The sequence below is a fragment of the Hyperolius riggenbachi genome, chromosome 4 (genome assembly GCF_040937935.1).
Source record: "Hyperolius riggenbachi isolate aHypRig1 chromosome 4, aHypRig1.pri, whole genome shotgun sequence".
Lineage (NCBI taxonomy): Eukaryota > Metazoa > Chordata > Amphibia > Anura > Hyperoliidae > Hyperolius > Hyperolius riggenbachi.
Window position 1 is genome coordinate 215,059,808 of NC_090649.1, and position 15,927 is coordinate 215,075,734.

General features: G+C 38.2%; 1 protein-coding gene across 1 annotated transcript in view; it reads right to left on the reverse strand.

The window, feature by feature from the left end:
* CSMD1 (CUB and Sushi multiple domains 1) overlaps positions 1-15,927 on the reverse strand; it is a 2,205,021-nt gene that overhangs the window by 428,621 nt on the left and 1,760,473 nt on the right. Inside the window, 2 exon segments of the mRNA XM_068281348.1 lie at positions 3,214-3,330; positions 11,861-12,055. Coding sequence (XP_068137449.1) covers positions 3,214-3,330; positions 11,861-12,055 — 312 coding nt within the window.

Below are 15,927 nucleotides of genomic sequence, written 5' to 3' on the forward strand. Positions count from 1 at the left end.
ACCACAATTAGTGTGCTAAAAACCCATCCACAGACACATATAGAACAATCTCCCCAAAAATGATGCTGTATCAAAGCACCACTGATTTATCACTACAGAAAATGTTATATATATATACACACAAACACACACTCACACCAACAATGACAGAATGATAGCAACACTTAAAAATTCCTATCTACCCATCTATCTATATATCTATAGATGTACACAAACATATGGATTTTTACATTTTTTTTCATTATTGGTGTGTATCTACAGTAGCAATAAAAAGTACCTTTTCCAACTGCACTGTGAATGTTTACATGGTGTGTTCAATAAAAACATGGAAACATTTTTATTATTTGTGTGGTATTAGTTTAAAGAGAATCTGTACTGTAAAATTCTTACAATAAAAAGCATACCATTCTATTCATTATGTTCTCCTGGGCCCCTCTGTGCTGTTTCTGCCACTCCCTGCTGCAATCCTGGCTTGTAATTGCCTTTTTTATGCAGTGCTTACAAAGAAAAGACATAGCAAGTGATAGGCTGAGAGTAGCTCAGGGTGTGAGTCATACAGAGTGTGCAGAGGGCCTGGAGAGGGTGTGTATAGCTTCTATCCAATAACAAGTAGCACAGCACATTCCAGCCTGACTGCCTGAGCCCAACAGACCCAACAGAGGAGAGAAGATTAGATCATATAACAGAGATAACACAGCCACTGTGCATCTAGGAAAGGCTGCAGTAAGACAGAGCACATTAGAACAGCTATAGGAACTTATAGGATAGAAGAAATAAGGCTCAAAATTTTGTTACAAAGTCTCTTTAAGCAGATTGTGATTTTCTATTGTTGTGACTTAGATGAAGATCAGATCACATTTCATGACCAATTTGTGCAGAAATCCATTTAATTCCAAAGATTTCACATACTTTTTATTGCTACTGTATATATATGTACTTTTTTTTACTAAATACAATTATTTTCCATGTTGGTAAATCAGTGGTGCTTTGATACAGCCTCATTTTGGGAGATTGTTCCACATATGGCTAAAACCAGAATAATTAAGGTAAAATGGGTATACTGAACAATTTATGCTATATGTCATTACCGTTTCATACAGTTGTGAACATGAAAAATGTATTACATTTTGTTAATTTGCAATACATCTACATCCTAGTGAGCCACATCAAAAAGGAAATAGATTTGTTCCACTAACTCCTGGGCTCAACTGTGTTGCTACAGAAAAGGTATAGTGTCATATGAACATTTTTATATTTTTGAAAGAGATGATTGGCAAGAACTTTAATTGGTTAAAATCCAAAATAAGACAACTGTGCGACTAACATTTATTCTTGCATATAGTTACTATCACTGCTGCTCGGATACCCCTTTTCAAAATCCGGATTGACCCGGATCCGGATACCCAGATATCCTATCCGGGTCGGATATCCGAGTTCAAAAATTTTCCAATCCGAATCGGATATCCAACCCTAGAATCCGGGATATCCGGGCAAATTCGGATATCAGGATAGAAAAAACAGAAGGGGTCTTTAAATTGCTTTAAAAACATTTTTTTAGGGTATATGAGGCATGTAGCATCATTATTTTGTAAAGGGGAACACTAATTGATGATGTGGGGACTTAAAATCCCCCCCAAAACAAATGGCTGTCAAATAACATTAGGCCTAGGTCCAGACAGCGGTCGTGCAGCCCACATTGTGTCCAAAGTCCAACCGCACAACTGGGATATGACAATTTTCAGCCAAGACACCTCCAAAAAATTATGCAGCAATTGTGTTTTGGGTTAAATATAGGTATCAGTGGCCTGTGGCAACCTGGCCTGAGCTGCACAGGCAGCAGGAGCAGGGCAATACAGCAGCAGCAGGTGTAATGTGTGCGAGGAGCATGCTGGACGTGGCGCATTGCAATTGGCACTTGCCACGAGTCACTTGCCAAGTGTCATGTGGCAGTTGCCAAGTGTCGCGTGGCAGTTGCCAAATGTCACTTGGCCATGTGACATGTGGCAAGTGCCACGTGACACTTGGCAAGTGCCACGTGACACTTGGCAAGTGCCACGTGACACGTGGCAAGTGCCACATGACACATGCCAAGTGCCGACAGTCAGACAGCAGAGGAGAAGACACTAGTGCACACTAAAGGTCACACTGCCACTGCTCACAGCATAGCAGTTCTGTAGAAAGCTAACACAGTAGTACTACTACTCTAACAACTACTAGCACACTGACTGCAGTACTACAGTACTAACTACACAATAACACAGTAATCCTATCCCCTAATCCCTAACCTAACATATACCTAAGGATAATAGCTGGCCAGCAGGCAGCAGCGTGCCTGGTCTGTGCACAGCACACACACAGACACATAGCAGCTGCCTGCAGCACACACTCTGATTGTCACACAAATGACATCAAGCTAATTAATGATTTAACAATAGTGTAGTGATAGTGAAGCAGTTAATCACTGAACAGCTTTTGGTTTATCACTGCTAGGCCAGCAGCACTGGAGCACACACTCTAACTGTCATACAATGACATCAATCAAGCTAATTAATGATTTTTCAATAGTGTAGTGATACTAGTGAAGGGGTTAATCACTGAACAGCTATAGGTTTATAAATGTGTACAGCCCCCTTGCTAGGCCACCAGCACTGGACTGGAGCATGTCTCTCAGTGAGCATTAAGCAGGCTAAGATGATATGTCTCATCATGGCAGCCCTCCTTATTATACAGGGGAGCTGGCCAGTGTTCCTTTCTGTGATTGGGTGCCAGGGTTTAGGCTGGGAGCCCTCTGATTGGCTCAATGAGGTCAGGTGGAGCTGGCCAGGGTTCCCCTCTGTCATTGGTTGCTAGGGCTTCTGCTGGGAGCCCTCTGATTGGCTCCAAGATGTCAGCTCCTTAGTTACAGTATTTCGGTTTCGGATATCCGCAATATCCGCGGATATCCGGGTTATGCGGCCAAATATCCACAGATAGCTAGCCAGATAGCTAGAGAAATCTGGAATCCTATCCAGATAGCATAAAAAAGTTTGGATATCCAGGTTACCCGGATATCCGGAATCCTGATGAGCTGCACTGGTTACTATATGTAATGCAGATTAATTGTATTTTTTTTTCCTTTTGCTTGAGACATTATTAGGCATACATTATTAACTTTATATATGAATTTTGTGAAATTATATAAAAACAGTAAATAGTAATATATTCATAACTTACCAAATTCTCTTGGAACTGTTACTGAATAAAGACAAACTTGTCCAATAGTGTAGTTATTTGGATAGTTTGGGGATAAAACCACTCCCTCGGTTCCTGTATACTGTCCTCCACAGGGTGCTAAACAAAGAAAACATAATACTGCTCATAGTTTCTATTATTTGCCTTTGATAAAATGTATTATTAAAATGATGAATGATTAAAAAGTTGTTGAGATTTTAGCAGTATTTGTGCAGTCCTCGCATGGCAGAAACAGGATCACAGCACAATTAAAATTAAATAATAAATAAATAACTCCAATGTGATCTGAGAAAGTAATTAAAACATAACAACAATAACTTAATTTTAGCAGTCTGAGACACGGCTAGAACATAGGAATGCAAAAACCAATTAAAACCCGATCAACGCAGTAACCTTTCCCCAATGGAACCAAAATGTCTGGAGCTACACTTTAATATAAAGTATACAAACTGCTATTAACTTCATGAGAATCAATTGCACTAATCTTCGGAAATATATGAAGGTGTAAAGATAATAAAAGAAGGCGTAAAGATATAAACAGATACAGTATTATATATTATATATACAGCTACCCATAAATAGTAGTTTAGAATATCTATGTTTGGTAAATGAAAAAACATTTGCATATAAAAATGTCCACCGACCATCATTTGTGGTTTGAGCAATGTTTGGTCAACAATTAAAATCTTGTCTAAGAAAATAGATTTTGAAACTATATAGTGCCTCTGCTTTTTACCATCTGGATCAAACTGAGTATTTATAATTACTGAATGACTGACAAGGTGCTATGCTTTTTAAGTTTAGTTAGCCTACTCCTTCCAGTGCACCTTCATGCAGGCATTGTGCGATAGTGTCAGCATAGTGACTGCATGCTGCAACCTCAACGACTTTCACACCTCTCTTTATACATAGGAAAATTCTCACGTAACAGAGAGAGATATGAATCACTATGCAATATGTTTATCAGCTGGGTCAGCAAACTAATTGATCTCTCTGACTGTGAACAATTTGCACTAGTAGCTATTGATCTACTGTTGAAAGCAACAGCTTGAGGAACATTCTTTTGGTTCTATACATGTGTTGGAAAAGATTGTTAATTGAGCAAATCTATTTCCATTTAGCCTATACGGACAAACGGGCAACTGTATTAGGCATAGTATAACAAAAAAGCTTATCATACAGGCATACAAATTACTGGTAATTAGTGACTTCAAACACTGACAATATATGTGCAGTGTAAAGAGATGTTGCAGTGCTGCTGTCTGAAGCCAAATTATCTACTTATCTTGTACAGCCCTTAAAGTGAACCTCCAAAGTAAAAATCTACTCAGCAGCACTGAAAAGGCTTGGTGTTTCTTTAACAGTTTCACAGCATCAGAACTTTGTTTGTCTTACCCAAGCCTCATTTTTAGCTGCACAGAAGAAAACTGCCCGGGCATTTTTCCCCTGATGCTGTGAAAAGCATGATGGGATTTCTGATGATGTTGTTCTCCTTCTGCTGTTTTGGCGCAAATTTGTGTTTTTTTATATTTAGAATTTTAGATTTGAAGCCTAGCTCGCGAAGCTGGGAGGGGTGATCAGGACACAGGAGACAGGACAGGTGGAACTGTTTCATGCTCCCTGTCACCTCCTTTCAACCTAAAAGATGTCTGCCCCCATGAAATCACAAACATTTGCCTGTTCTTTTAAAAGAAGGTGGGTAAAAGATTATATTACCTATCTATTTTAACTAACATAACTAATGTAACTTAATGACAGTATGTTTGTTTAGGCTGAAGTTACCCTTTAAGCATTGCATTATGGCTTTAAGGGGAAGATGCATACAATACTTATTTTCTTAGATCTGACCACATTCTTAAAAAATAGCAGGGCAATGCAGGGTCTCTGTTCTACAAATATCCATAAAAGCATATGCAAAATTGGATTTTTCTTTGCAAAGTACCACACAGCCTTTCAATGTGTTTAAATCACTTTAGGAAATGTAGCTTATTAAAGTGGTATTATTGTATAGTTGAATTCTATTTGTTTTATTATTTTATCATTTTGAAAGACTATTTATTGCCACATAGTAACTGCACACTGTAATAGTTATATCTTAGTTAAAATGTTCCTATTATTGCTAGCCACAGGACAATAATGGTTCAGTCTGGCATACAATCAGACACTACATTATTTACGTGATCCACTTAATATCAATTAGATTTCTGTAGAAAACTGATCAAGAATTATTTGAATGGCTAGGATTACATGATGCAGTAGAATGCTATGCAGCCATCAATCACTCAATGGTCTTCCCTCACCTATTCAAGGAAGATTTTGCAAAAAGCTTAATCAGCCTTACTACTTATAAACTGTCTGAAAGCAATCAGAAGTTGATTGGCATGTTGGGGCAATAGATCACCAAAAGATTTGTAGGGATTAAATGGACCAGAAAAGTTAAAATGTTGTACAGACAGTCTTATTTAAAATTGCAATGTGTATAAAATCTAACAAAAGGCATAAAACATTTTACTGTACTGCTAAATTTCTGTTTTCAGTTCTCTAAATATTTCTTCCTTTAGTGCTGAAGCTTGGCATACACTCGCACCACAAATCACAGAGGATTGGAAGGTGGATCAATAAATAAAATACAAAGCAGCTAAGGATCAAAGCAGGTAAATTTCTTATAATTTTACTTCCTAATAGCTTCTGTTTTAAAATAACCCTGCACTCTGCTATTGAAATCAGTTCTAGAGAATTGGCCACTTATTGATATACTGTGTCAGTGGTTGCTACTTAGAAACTGTGGAAACAGTTAGAAACTTATTTTCTTCTACTTAATTGTTTCCAATCATACTGTTGGGTTGATGCACAACATTGTGGTAATACTGCCTTGCATAGAAAGCACATGGCAGTATTACTCTAATTTCCAGCAGTAATCACAATTTTCATTACTAGTGCAACCCATGGTACTCAAGTAGCATGACTGTTGTTACGGTAACTTGCATTTCTAAAAAAACATTACCATTAGTGTCGCATGTTATGGCACCAACAGTCAAGCTACTTAAAGCGGAATATAACCCTGCATTTCAACTTTGCTCTAAAACATTATTTACAGCATATTATATGCAAAAAGCATTTTTTTTTTACTAGACCAGCATTGGAAGGGTTAAACACAGAGGTTGTAAGTTCCGTGCAGACGTTCAGATAGTTGCATTCTATTTAGTTAGATGTATCTATTGATAAACAGTTACACACTCTTTGGCTGTCTTCCAAGCTCCTTCTCAGTGAGAGAGATGAGTCACAATAAACACTTAAAAGATACATATTTGTAAACAAAAAGTATCTAACTGAAGTTCGGATGCGTCTGCAGAAATCTCTAGGGACTTTAAAGCCCTGTGTAACCCTTCCAATGCTGGTCTAGTAAAACAAAAATGCTGGTTGCATATAATATACTGTAAATAATGTTTTAGAGCAAAGTTGAAATGCAGGGTTATATTCCGCTCTAAGTACCGGGGTTCACGGTACATGCTGCCGGAAATAAGGGTAGTACTACCGTTCCGTGTGTTGTCTGTGCACGGCAGTATTACTGCAATGTTGTGTATCAACTACTTTGACACTTGTTTTGTCACTTGGTTTCCCTTAACATACTTGATGGAAGAAAAAAAAAACGGGAAAAACTTTTGACCTATAGGAAAAGAGTAAACAGTCAAAAAGAAAACAAATGTTGCTTTAATAATGTGTATTTACTTCATTGTGTAAAAGAAAGTACAAGGGTAATTTTTTATTTTAGAAATAACTGTAAACTAAGTGATAGTTGTTTTAAACAGGTCAGTGAAACTTTCAGATGATGCCCTGGAAAGATTTTCCACTAAACAGGATTCAGAAATATTGCTGTTCAACACAGTGTTAAAAATATGTTTTGTTTTAATATCTAAAACGTAAAAAACAATTGTATACATTAGCCACTGAGTATCTATTAAATATATCATATATCACCATGCAATTTACCAGCATGCATGCTATGGTATGTTCATTTAACATTTATGATCAATAGGCCTTACACATTCTGAAATTGATAGAAAAAAAATCAAGAGAAAGGCTTATTACATAATATCTGTGGAAGGAATATTTATACTTAACCACTTCAGCCTACAGGGTTGAAATTTTTTTGCATCTGAGCAACTTTCACCTCCCATTCATTTGCTAATAACTTTATCACTACTCAGCACAATGAATGGATCTTATCTTGTTTTTTACGCCACCAATTAGGCTTTCTGTGGGTGATTCATTTTGCTGAAAATTAATTTATTCTAAATCAATTTTAACAGGAATATTAAGAAAGAAATGGAAAACAAGTATTATTTCTCAGCTTTTGGCTATTACAGTTTGAAATTCATACATGCTACCATAATTAAAACCCATGTACTTTATTTGCCAATTTGTCCTGCTTATTACACTATTTAAATTATGTTCCTATCACAATGTATGGCGCCGATATTTTATTTGGAAGTAAAGGTGCAATTTTTCAATTTGCGTCCATCACTATTTACAAGCCCATATTTAAAAAATATATATTAATACACTCCTTTGACATGCATATTTATAAAGTTCAGACCCTTAGGTAACTATTTATGTTTTGTTTTTTTATTATTGTAAAAAAAAAAAATTTTTAAATTAAAAATTGGTGTGGGAGGTAAACAGTTATTTTTTAATATAAAAAAGTGTATTTGTGTAATGTAAAATGTATGTGGGTGTAGATTTACTATTTGGCCACAAGATGGCCACAGTCAAATAGTCCTGGGAGCGATCAAGCTTACTCCCAGGAAGAAGATTGAAGCAGGGGAACTTTTTGGAATGCAGAAAAGCTGCAGCGTCTGGAGAGACGCTGTCGGCTTTTCTCCGGGGGGGTCCAATCAGTGAAAGGGATCTATAATCCCTTTCACTGTTTGCTGGGCTAACGGCCGGTAGCGGGAGCGTGCACGGGAGTGTGCGCAGCCTAACTGGACAAGAAGTTTCATCCAGTTAGGCTGAAGTGGTTAAAAGTCAAAGCACAATTTTGCTTGAAATTGTATTTTATTAGTTTTATACAGTATATAATGAGAAAGGTTTAGAAACTATTCAGATTATCAATCCTCCTCCAAAGCAGAGTTCATGTGACTGCGTTGCAGGAGAAGTTACACAGGAGCCTGATTAGGGGAATTTAGTTAGATTTCTTTCTATCTCACACTCAACGCAAGCAATCCTCTGTCAGCCTTTACTGTTTGCCTCTCCTTCCCCTGCATCTTCAATCAACCTATACTCTCTAATTTTACTGTTGTCCCCATAACCAGCACTTTCCTCTCAGAACCCTCAATGTGCCATCACTTTCTGCTACTGGTTGGTATGGTTTTGAACCGGTTGTGACAAATGCCTGAAAGCTTGCAGAGAAATCTTGTACAGTTAATCATAAGGTATCACCTAAACAACTACGTTATGCCTTCAAAGTCACTATGGGGAGAGTTGGTGTATACAACTGAGGGGGAGGGGGGGAGGGCATGAATTTTTTTGCTCGGGGGGCCCAAGGTTTGTAGTTATGCCCATTTTATGCCTGTTCCCAAGGCTCAACATTCTGCAGGAGGACAAATAACATCAGTCGTTCATTTAGAATAGAAAAGAAGGCATGAGTAAAGGCTATAGAAAATTAATGAAGGCACCTGTAATCTACTCTTACTGTGTATTGCATCATTGCTGGGACAGACATGTATTTCGTAAAAGGAGTAAATTATTATTGTTTCAGTGGCTGATCAGATACAGTTAATATTTGATCAGGGGATATTAGGTAGGTAGGAAGTACCACATAAGGTTTAGGTATTTTTCACCCTATGGACAAGAGGAATTTTCACAGCACTCCTTCCTTTCATTCCGCAATAACTTTACCACTACTTATCCCAACAAAATGATCTATACCTTGTATTTTCCACCACCAATTAGGCTTTATTTGGGTGGCACATTATGCTAAGAGTTATTTTATTCTAAATGCATTAATAAGAAAAACATTAAATAATTCATTATTTCTCAGTTTCAGCCATTATAGTTTTAAAATAATATATGCTACCATAATTAAAATCCACACATTTTATTTGTCAATTTGCCCCGGATATTGCAATGTTAAAATTATATACCTAGTGTAATGTATGGTGACAATATTTTATTTGGAAATAAAGGTGCATTTTTTCAGTTTTACATCCATCATTAATTTTTACCCCATAATTTAATAATAATATTCCCTCTTGACATACATATTAAAACATTTTTATTCCCTAAAGTCAGTAGGTGTAATTTTACTATTTTGCCACACGATGTCCCTGCTCAGAACTTCCTATTTGTGTACAATATGTACTCTATAGGAAGTAATGTGTTGCTACACTGTAACCAGGTGAAGTGACGCAGGATATCAATGGATGTCGGCGATCACGGTGGACTAAAGGGGAGATTAATGAATGGGAACTTAGTTCCCAATTATAAATCTAAGGATCGGTGGTGGTAAGCGGCAGACATTGGCAAGCGGGAGGAAGTACGGCAGCTCTATTTAAGAATGAACACTGGTTTTTTTTAACTAAAACAGTGTTCATTCTCGGCGGACATGTACGGATTGCCTCAGGGGACTTTTGTCCCCTGCAGCCAGTCCCCTCTGTTTCCAGCAACATTGACTATTGCGTCCCTATGGCTGTAGCAGCTGCCGCTGTGGACGGAGGCTCATGTCCCAGCGGCAGAAATGGTTAAATTATTTAATTAGCCATAAGAAATCAATATTTGTCTCACAATGCTATGTAATGTGTGTGCATGTCTTCCACTCTTGTGTAAAAATCTATAGCTGATTTGTGCATTGCATCAGCTGTAATGCACTCTTGTCTTTTATTAAATGTTGTATTATTAACTGTTGTATTATTTATTTTATATTGTTATACCCTGTATTCTGTTGTACAGTACTGCAGAAGATGCTGGCGCTATATAAATCAATAATAATAATAATGATAAACACTCGCAAAGTCTTTGACCTCTGCCTGCAACACAAGGCCAGTAATGCATTGAATGCATTTTTTGAACTGGGCTCATACAATATTCAAGTATGGTGTTTATGTCATTTACATGTTTATATGCCCCATATATCTTCAGTGTGCATAATAAATATAACATTATATGACAATTTTCCCCATAAAGGACACAGTTGATTGAAATAAAAATCTTGAATTTTCTTCGTAACATTGCAGTCTACCAATAAAAATCACAAAGTGTGAATGACACTTTGGGACGGCAGTATATCATCTAATGTGGTTTGTGAACTTTGCTCCTCATTTGGTGAGGACAGTGCGAGTCTGCAAGGTATGACTGCGCCTGAGATTACACTGATAAATACTGTATGATTTAGATGTTAGTGGGCATAGAAGAGTTGTGTTTGTGCTGAGAATATTGACTGCTTTAACCTGCATTTCGATAGATTACATGGGGAAATAAAAGTATTGCTTCTGGCATGCCATCAATCAATGCATAATAAGTGCTACTCATGTACATAAGGTTCCACTGAGCATTCCCAACAGCAGAAATAAAATATAAAGACTCACCAAAGTCAGCTGAGGGGTTTATGTTATAAATTAATGGTGACATGTCAAATCAACCCACCATTTCAGGTCTACAGGCAACTTGTATTGTATTTAATTAGTGACTTTATACTACAGTGTCATTTGGGAAGCCTTACATTAATAAATAAATGAATAGACTGCAGACTATAGTACTCATGCATTTCATATTTATTCTTCAAACAAGCTAAAAACGAAGTACTGGGATTGATTCTGCCTGCTGTTAAATCTATGTATAAGGATTTTTCTGCTGAGAAAGTAGTAGATAACTGGAGTCTGTAAACAGTTTGGTGTTTAGTTGTTAAAGTCTAAATACTAGCAGACCGATCAAAGATTACGTTTATATGTCAAATGGAGGTTCCCCAGCCAAACATCCTGTTTAGGAAACTGATCATTTGACCTAAAGCAGCCCAGATGAAAAAGCCAAAAGCAAGCTTTTCAGAAGGGTCAGCTGCTTACTCAGCAACATCTTGCTCAACATCTTGGATGGTTGCAGTTTGCAGCTGTGGAAGTCTGGAAATGGCTGATCATAGGGCAACTGATTCGATATTTTAAAAAAAAGATTTACCCAACTCCAGACAACCAATGACCTTTGACAGAGTGAGATTCCGTTACTATTGTGTAGCAGAAAAAAAAATCTGCAACCCTCACTTATATCAGAACATAGTGGGGCTGCTGAAAAATTGTGAATGAATGGTGATCTGATTACAAGTATGTGCATGCACCTGCAGCAATACATTTGTGTAATAGAAACAAGGTAACCTTGATTTAATAAAGGTCATTTATTTATGGACTTCATTCATATAACTGCAAAAGCTGAGCGTGAGACTCTGATTCATTAACCTTAAAGCCATATTTAAAAAATTTTTATACCATTCAGGTGAAGATTTGAAAACATTTGGCACCTAGTGTCAGATAATTATTTTTCTAATTTATTATAGGTTTCTTGGCTCTCTTATGTACTCAAATGCACTCCAGCTCAAGAGAGCTTCAGTTAATCAAGTGCTATCATTGTATTTCTGAAAACATACCATTACATGATGGCAAAGTCTTGTTCCATGCAGGCTTTCCATCTGCTCCAATCACACAGCTTATTGTAGCAGGATCAATGATTTTATAGCCTGGGTCACACTGATATGTTACTGTAGATCCGAGTTTAAAGTCCGCTCCAAAGCGAGTACCGTTCATGATGTTCCCAGGATCAAAACAAGCTTCTCTTGGCTTCTCTGTAAAATAATAATAATACATTAAAAGAAAAAAAAAGATTAAGAACAATTAATCACTGACTTAAGAGGAATTAAACAATGACACAATCATACAACTTTCCTTTCTGCTTAATTTTCAAGACAACATGGTTATAATTAAAATTTTAATAAGCTCATAAAAAAACTTTTATAAACAAAATCTATTAGTGAGTTAACTTCACAAAAACAATTCCTTACATAGTTTTTTACACATTGCATGCTGTATGCCCGACACTGTGGCGGTATGCCGCTTCAGGGGTTTTGCTGGCCTCGGTAGTCCGCTGCTATAAAACTGTTTGTACTGATAAATAAGCTGTTAGCTGGCATTAGGCTAGCTAGTATATGTGGCCGGAACCCCCGATCGCCCAGAATCCCCCCGATCCTCCCGCTTATACATTACCCAGCCTGGCTCCAGCAATCCCCGCAGAGCTCTGGTCTTTTCTATGATGAGGATCGGGTCTGCGCATGACGTCTTGACGTCAGTGACGTCATGATGTCATGTACGATCCTCCCCATAGAAGAGACCAGAGCTGTGAGGGGATCGCTGGAGCCAGGCTGGCTAATGTACAAGTGGGGGGATCAGGGGTATTCTGGGTGATCGAGGGGGTGACCACATATACTAGCTAGCCTATTTATCAGTAGAAATACAAAGTTTCATAGCGGTGGACACAGGCTAGCAAAACCTCCTGACGCTCAGGAGGTTAAAGAGACATATATTAGATTGTAGTGAATTATTCAAGAAGATTGTAAGATCATTTTCCAGGTGTATGCATTAGAAACACTTCCTCTCTATATCTATTGCTGTAGGTTGGTATGTAGCCCCACCTTGCCAGTAATGCTTAGCCTAGGCTGTTTAGCTGTGTAAAATGATCCTCCTAGAGCATTCTGGGAGACCAGGCATTATTTTCACTGGCTTCAGAATCCTCAGGTGCAAACATACACAAAGCTGCACCTGAAAGGACTAAAGATGTCCCCTCCTATGAAAAATTGCTGAATGTAAATCAGGGTGAGGAAAGTTTTTACATTGGGGTAATGCTGACTAAATAATTTATACATGACTATTGTAAAACGAATAAGCAATTTTATTTGTTATGTTATTTTCACTGCAGTTCAGGAGACACCAACGTTTTCTTTACTGTTAAAAGTTTAGGAGTGTTAATTTTTTCTGATCAATTTATATGAAAATTGAATGGTGTTTGGTAGATTGACAATTTATTGATGTACAGACCCAAGCAATTGTTTTCTGTTTTCAATCATATATTTTTTTCAGGCAGATGTGCTCCTCCAGCATAGGTAGGCAAATGTGCTCTCTCCTTCCAGTATAGGTAGGCAGGTGTGTGCCCCCTCCAGTATAGGAAGGAAGACGTGCTCCTCCCTCCCAGTATAGGTAGGAATACCAGATAGGTGTCCTCCCCTCCCCATGCAGATCTTGGAGCAGTGCACACCCGAGAGGTTACTCACTTCTCAGCATTCCAGCGCCAAATGTTTCCTATAAGCCCAGGAACACCACTGTAGCCATGGAAATTGGACTCTGGATGTTGGGCTGATAGAGAAATCAAAGCCCATGAATCAGTGGTGTAACAATAGGGGCCGTAGCCCCTGCAGCCATGGGGTGGGGGTCCCCGGGCATCTCTGGGTCCTACCCATGGCCATTTTGGGGGCAAGAGGGCTGGCAGTGCATGAGGGGAGAGCATTGGCCACCCACATTGGCAGGGAGGGGGGCCACTCCTCCCTTTCTCACCTTGAGCTCTCCCTTCAGCGTTCCCCCCTCCAGCATTAATTGGTGGTAGGAGCAGTGGGCAAGAATGCGGGCATAGTTTACAAGTGCTGAAGGGAGAGCCCAAAGTGAGGGAGGGGGGAGTAGCCCCCTTCCTGCCACTATGGGTGGCCAAAGCTCTCCCCTCATGTGCTGCCACCCCTCCTGCCCCACAGAATGGCACCTATACCTAGCTATACTGAGGGGACCTATACCTAGCTAGAACGATTGGACCTATACCTAGCTATACTGAGGGCACCTATACCTGGCTATACTGGGGGCACCTATACCAGGCTAAATGTACTGGAGGAATCCGGAGGCGAGCTCTGTGCGCCGAAACCCCCTGCTCCGGCACCTGTAGGGGGGGGGGGGGGGCATGCATATTTTTGCAATGGGGCCAGTGATTTCTAGTTACATTCCTGCCTTGAATGCTCTGCATCACTGCCAGGCAGCTGAAGGCAGGGGGCTGGCATGTTTTTACAGAGGCACCTAGTTTGGGGCAGAGATTTTCACTATTATGTGGCGAGGCTTAGCAGCATTTGGAGGTGGAGCTTCACAGGAACTGGGGCAGGGCTTAGGTAAAAGCGAAAATACCCCTTCATAAGACAATATTGTGGCGCCCTGAGCAGTAACAGCTTATAGTAACATCATAATGGCTCGTGCATCAATATTATAAGCCATACATGTATTTAATTATTATTTTATTGACATACAGAATATGAACAGGATTTTGTGTTTTGCTTTGAGCTATATTTTAATAAAAAAAGCAAAATTATATATATATATTTTTATTTTTAATACTTAAATATTTTAAGTATTCCTATAGTATATTAATATAGAACCTACATTTAAAATGAAATATCACATAACCATGTTCCAAGAATTTAAAAGTATGCTTCGTGTATCAAGGACAATGTTCTCATTCAATAATCAAAGTTATTTTCAGGAGCAGATGTGCTTCTAATTCTGTTACTCAGTTCAAGTTAACACTATCCTTCTTATTACATTCGCTTGACTTTCTCTCATCTGCACTTGTAAGCTACTTTTCTTTTAGTACTGAGGATTTCCATTTTCTTTCTTCTCCTTCCAATTCATGTGCTAGGTAATTTGTTCTCAAATATAACACTCGTGATTCCAGCTGCCTCTCTTTAATTATATTTCCCTTCCCCCATTTCTGTCCATCTCCCTTTCAGACTGGTCTCTTTCTCTTTCCGATTTGCTTCAAGCTTCCCAGAATTGTTTTGTTCTTTCTTGACCCACTTCCTTTGCTCTTTGGCCTTCTGCAACCTACTGTTGTCTCCATCCTCTGTAATTTTACAATGACACAGCATGCCCTCTTCACAGCTTCTTTACCTCTACAGCTTGTAGAGCATCATCTTTACTCTTTTATTAGGAATAATACAATCTCCCACTTTTCACCTTCACACCCATTCTGCAAGATTGCTGTAATACATTTTCATGTATTTCGCATACTCAGAATTAGCATCTTAAAGCATCATGTTAGTCTTATGTTGAATTCAGAGATGTATCAGGGAATTTTTAAATGTTTATCTACAGCCTGTTTGTATTTAGCATTACACATAAAGCAAACTAAAACATGGATAAATTGGAAATAAGTAAAGCTCATTGGTGCACTGGAAACACTATAACTTTGATAAAAGCCAGTCTACCGAAATTACTGTACTGAACACAGTAATTATGATTTGTATATATGCAATAAGTTGTACTGCATTCAGGAAAGATTGCAGTCTTGATTCTGTAACTCACATGCTGATCCTGAAAAACTGTTGCAATCATTATGGAAGAAGACAAAACACTATGGGCCATATGCAATTCACTTTTTCACCTGAGTTTTCTTCTAGGTGATATTTTTAAACTTGTCAATAAAATGCCTTTTAAGCCCCCAGAAGGCAAGAAAATGCTCAGAAGGCAAGAAAAGTACTGGAAAATTATTTAAAATCAAAGATGAAAAATTATCTCCTAGGAGAAAACTCAGGTGAAAAAGAGAATTGCATATGGCCCAATGTCTCATATAACTTCCAGTCACAGATATCCTCATAACTGATTCACATCTTTCTGATGCACTTGCCCAACCTCT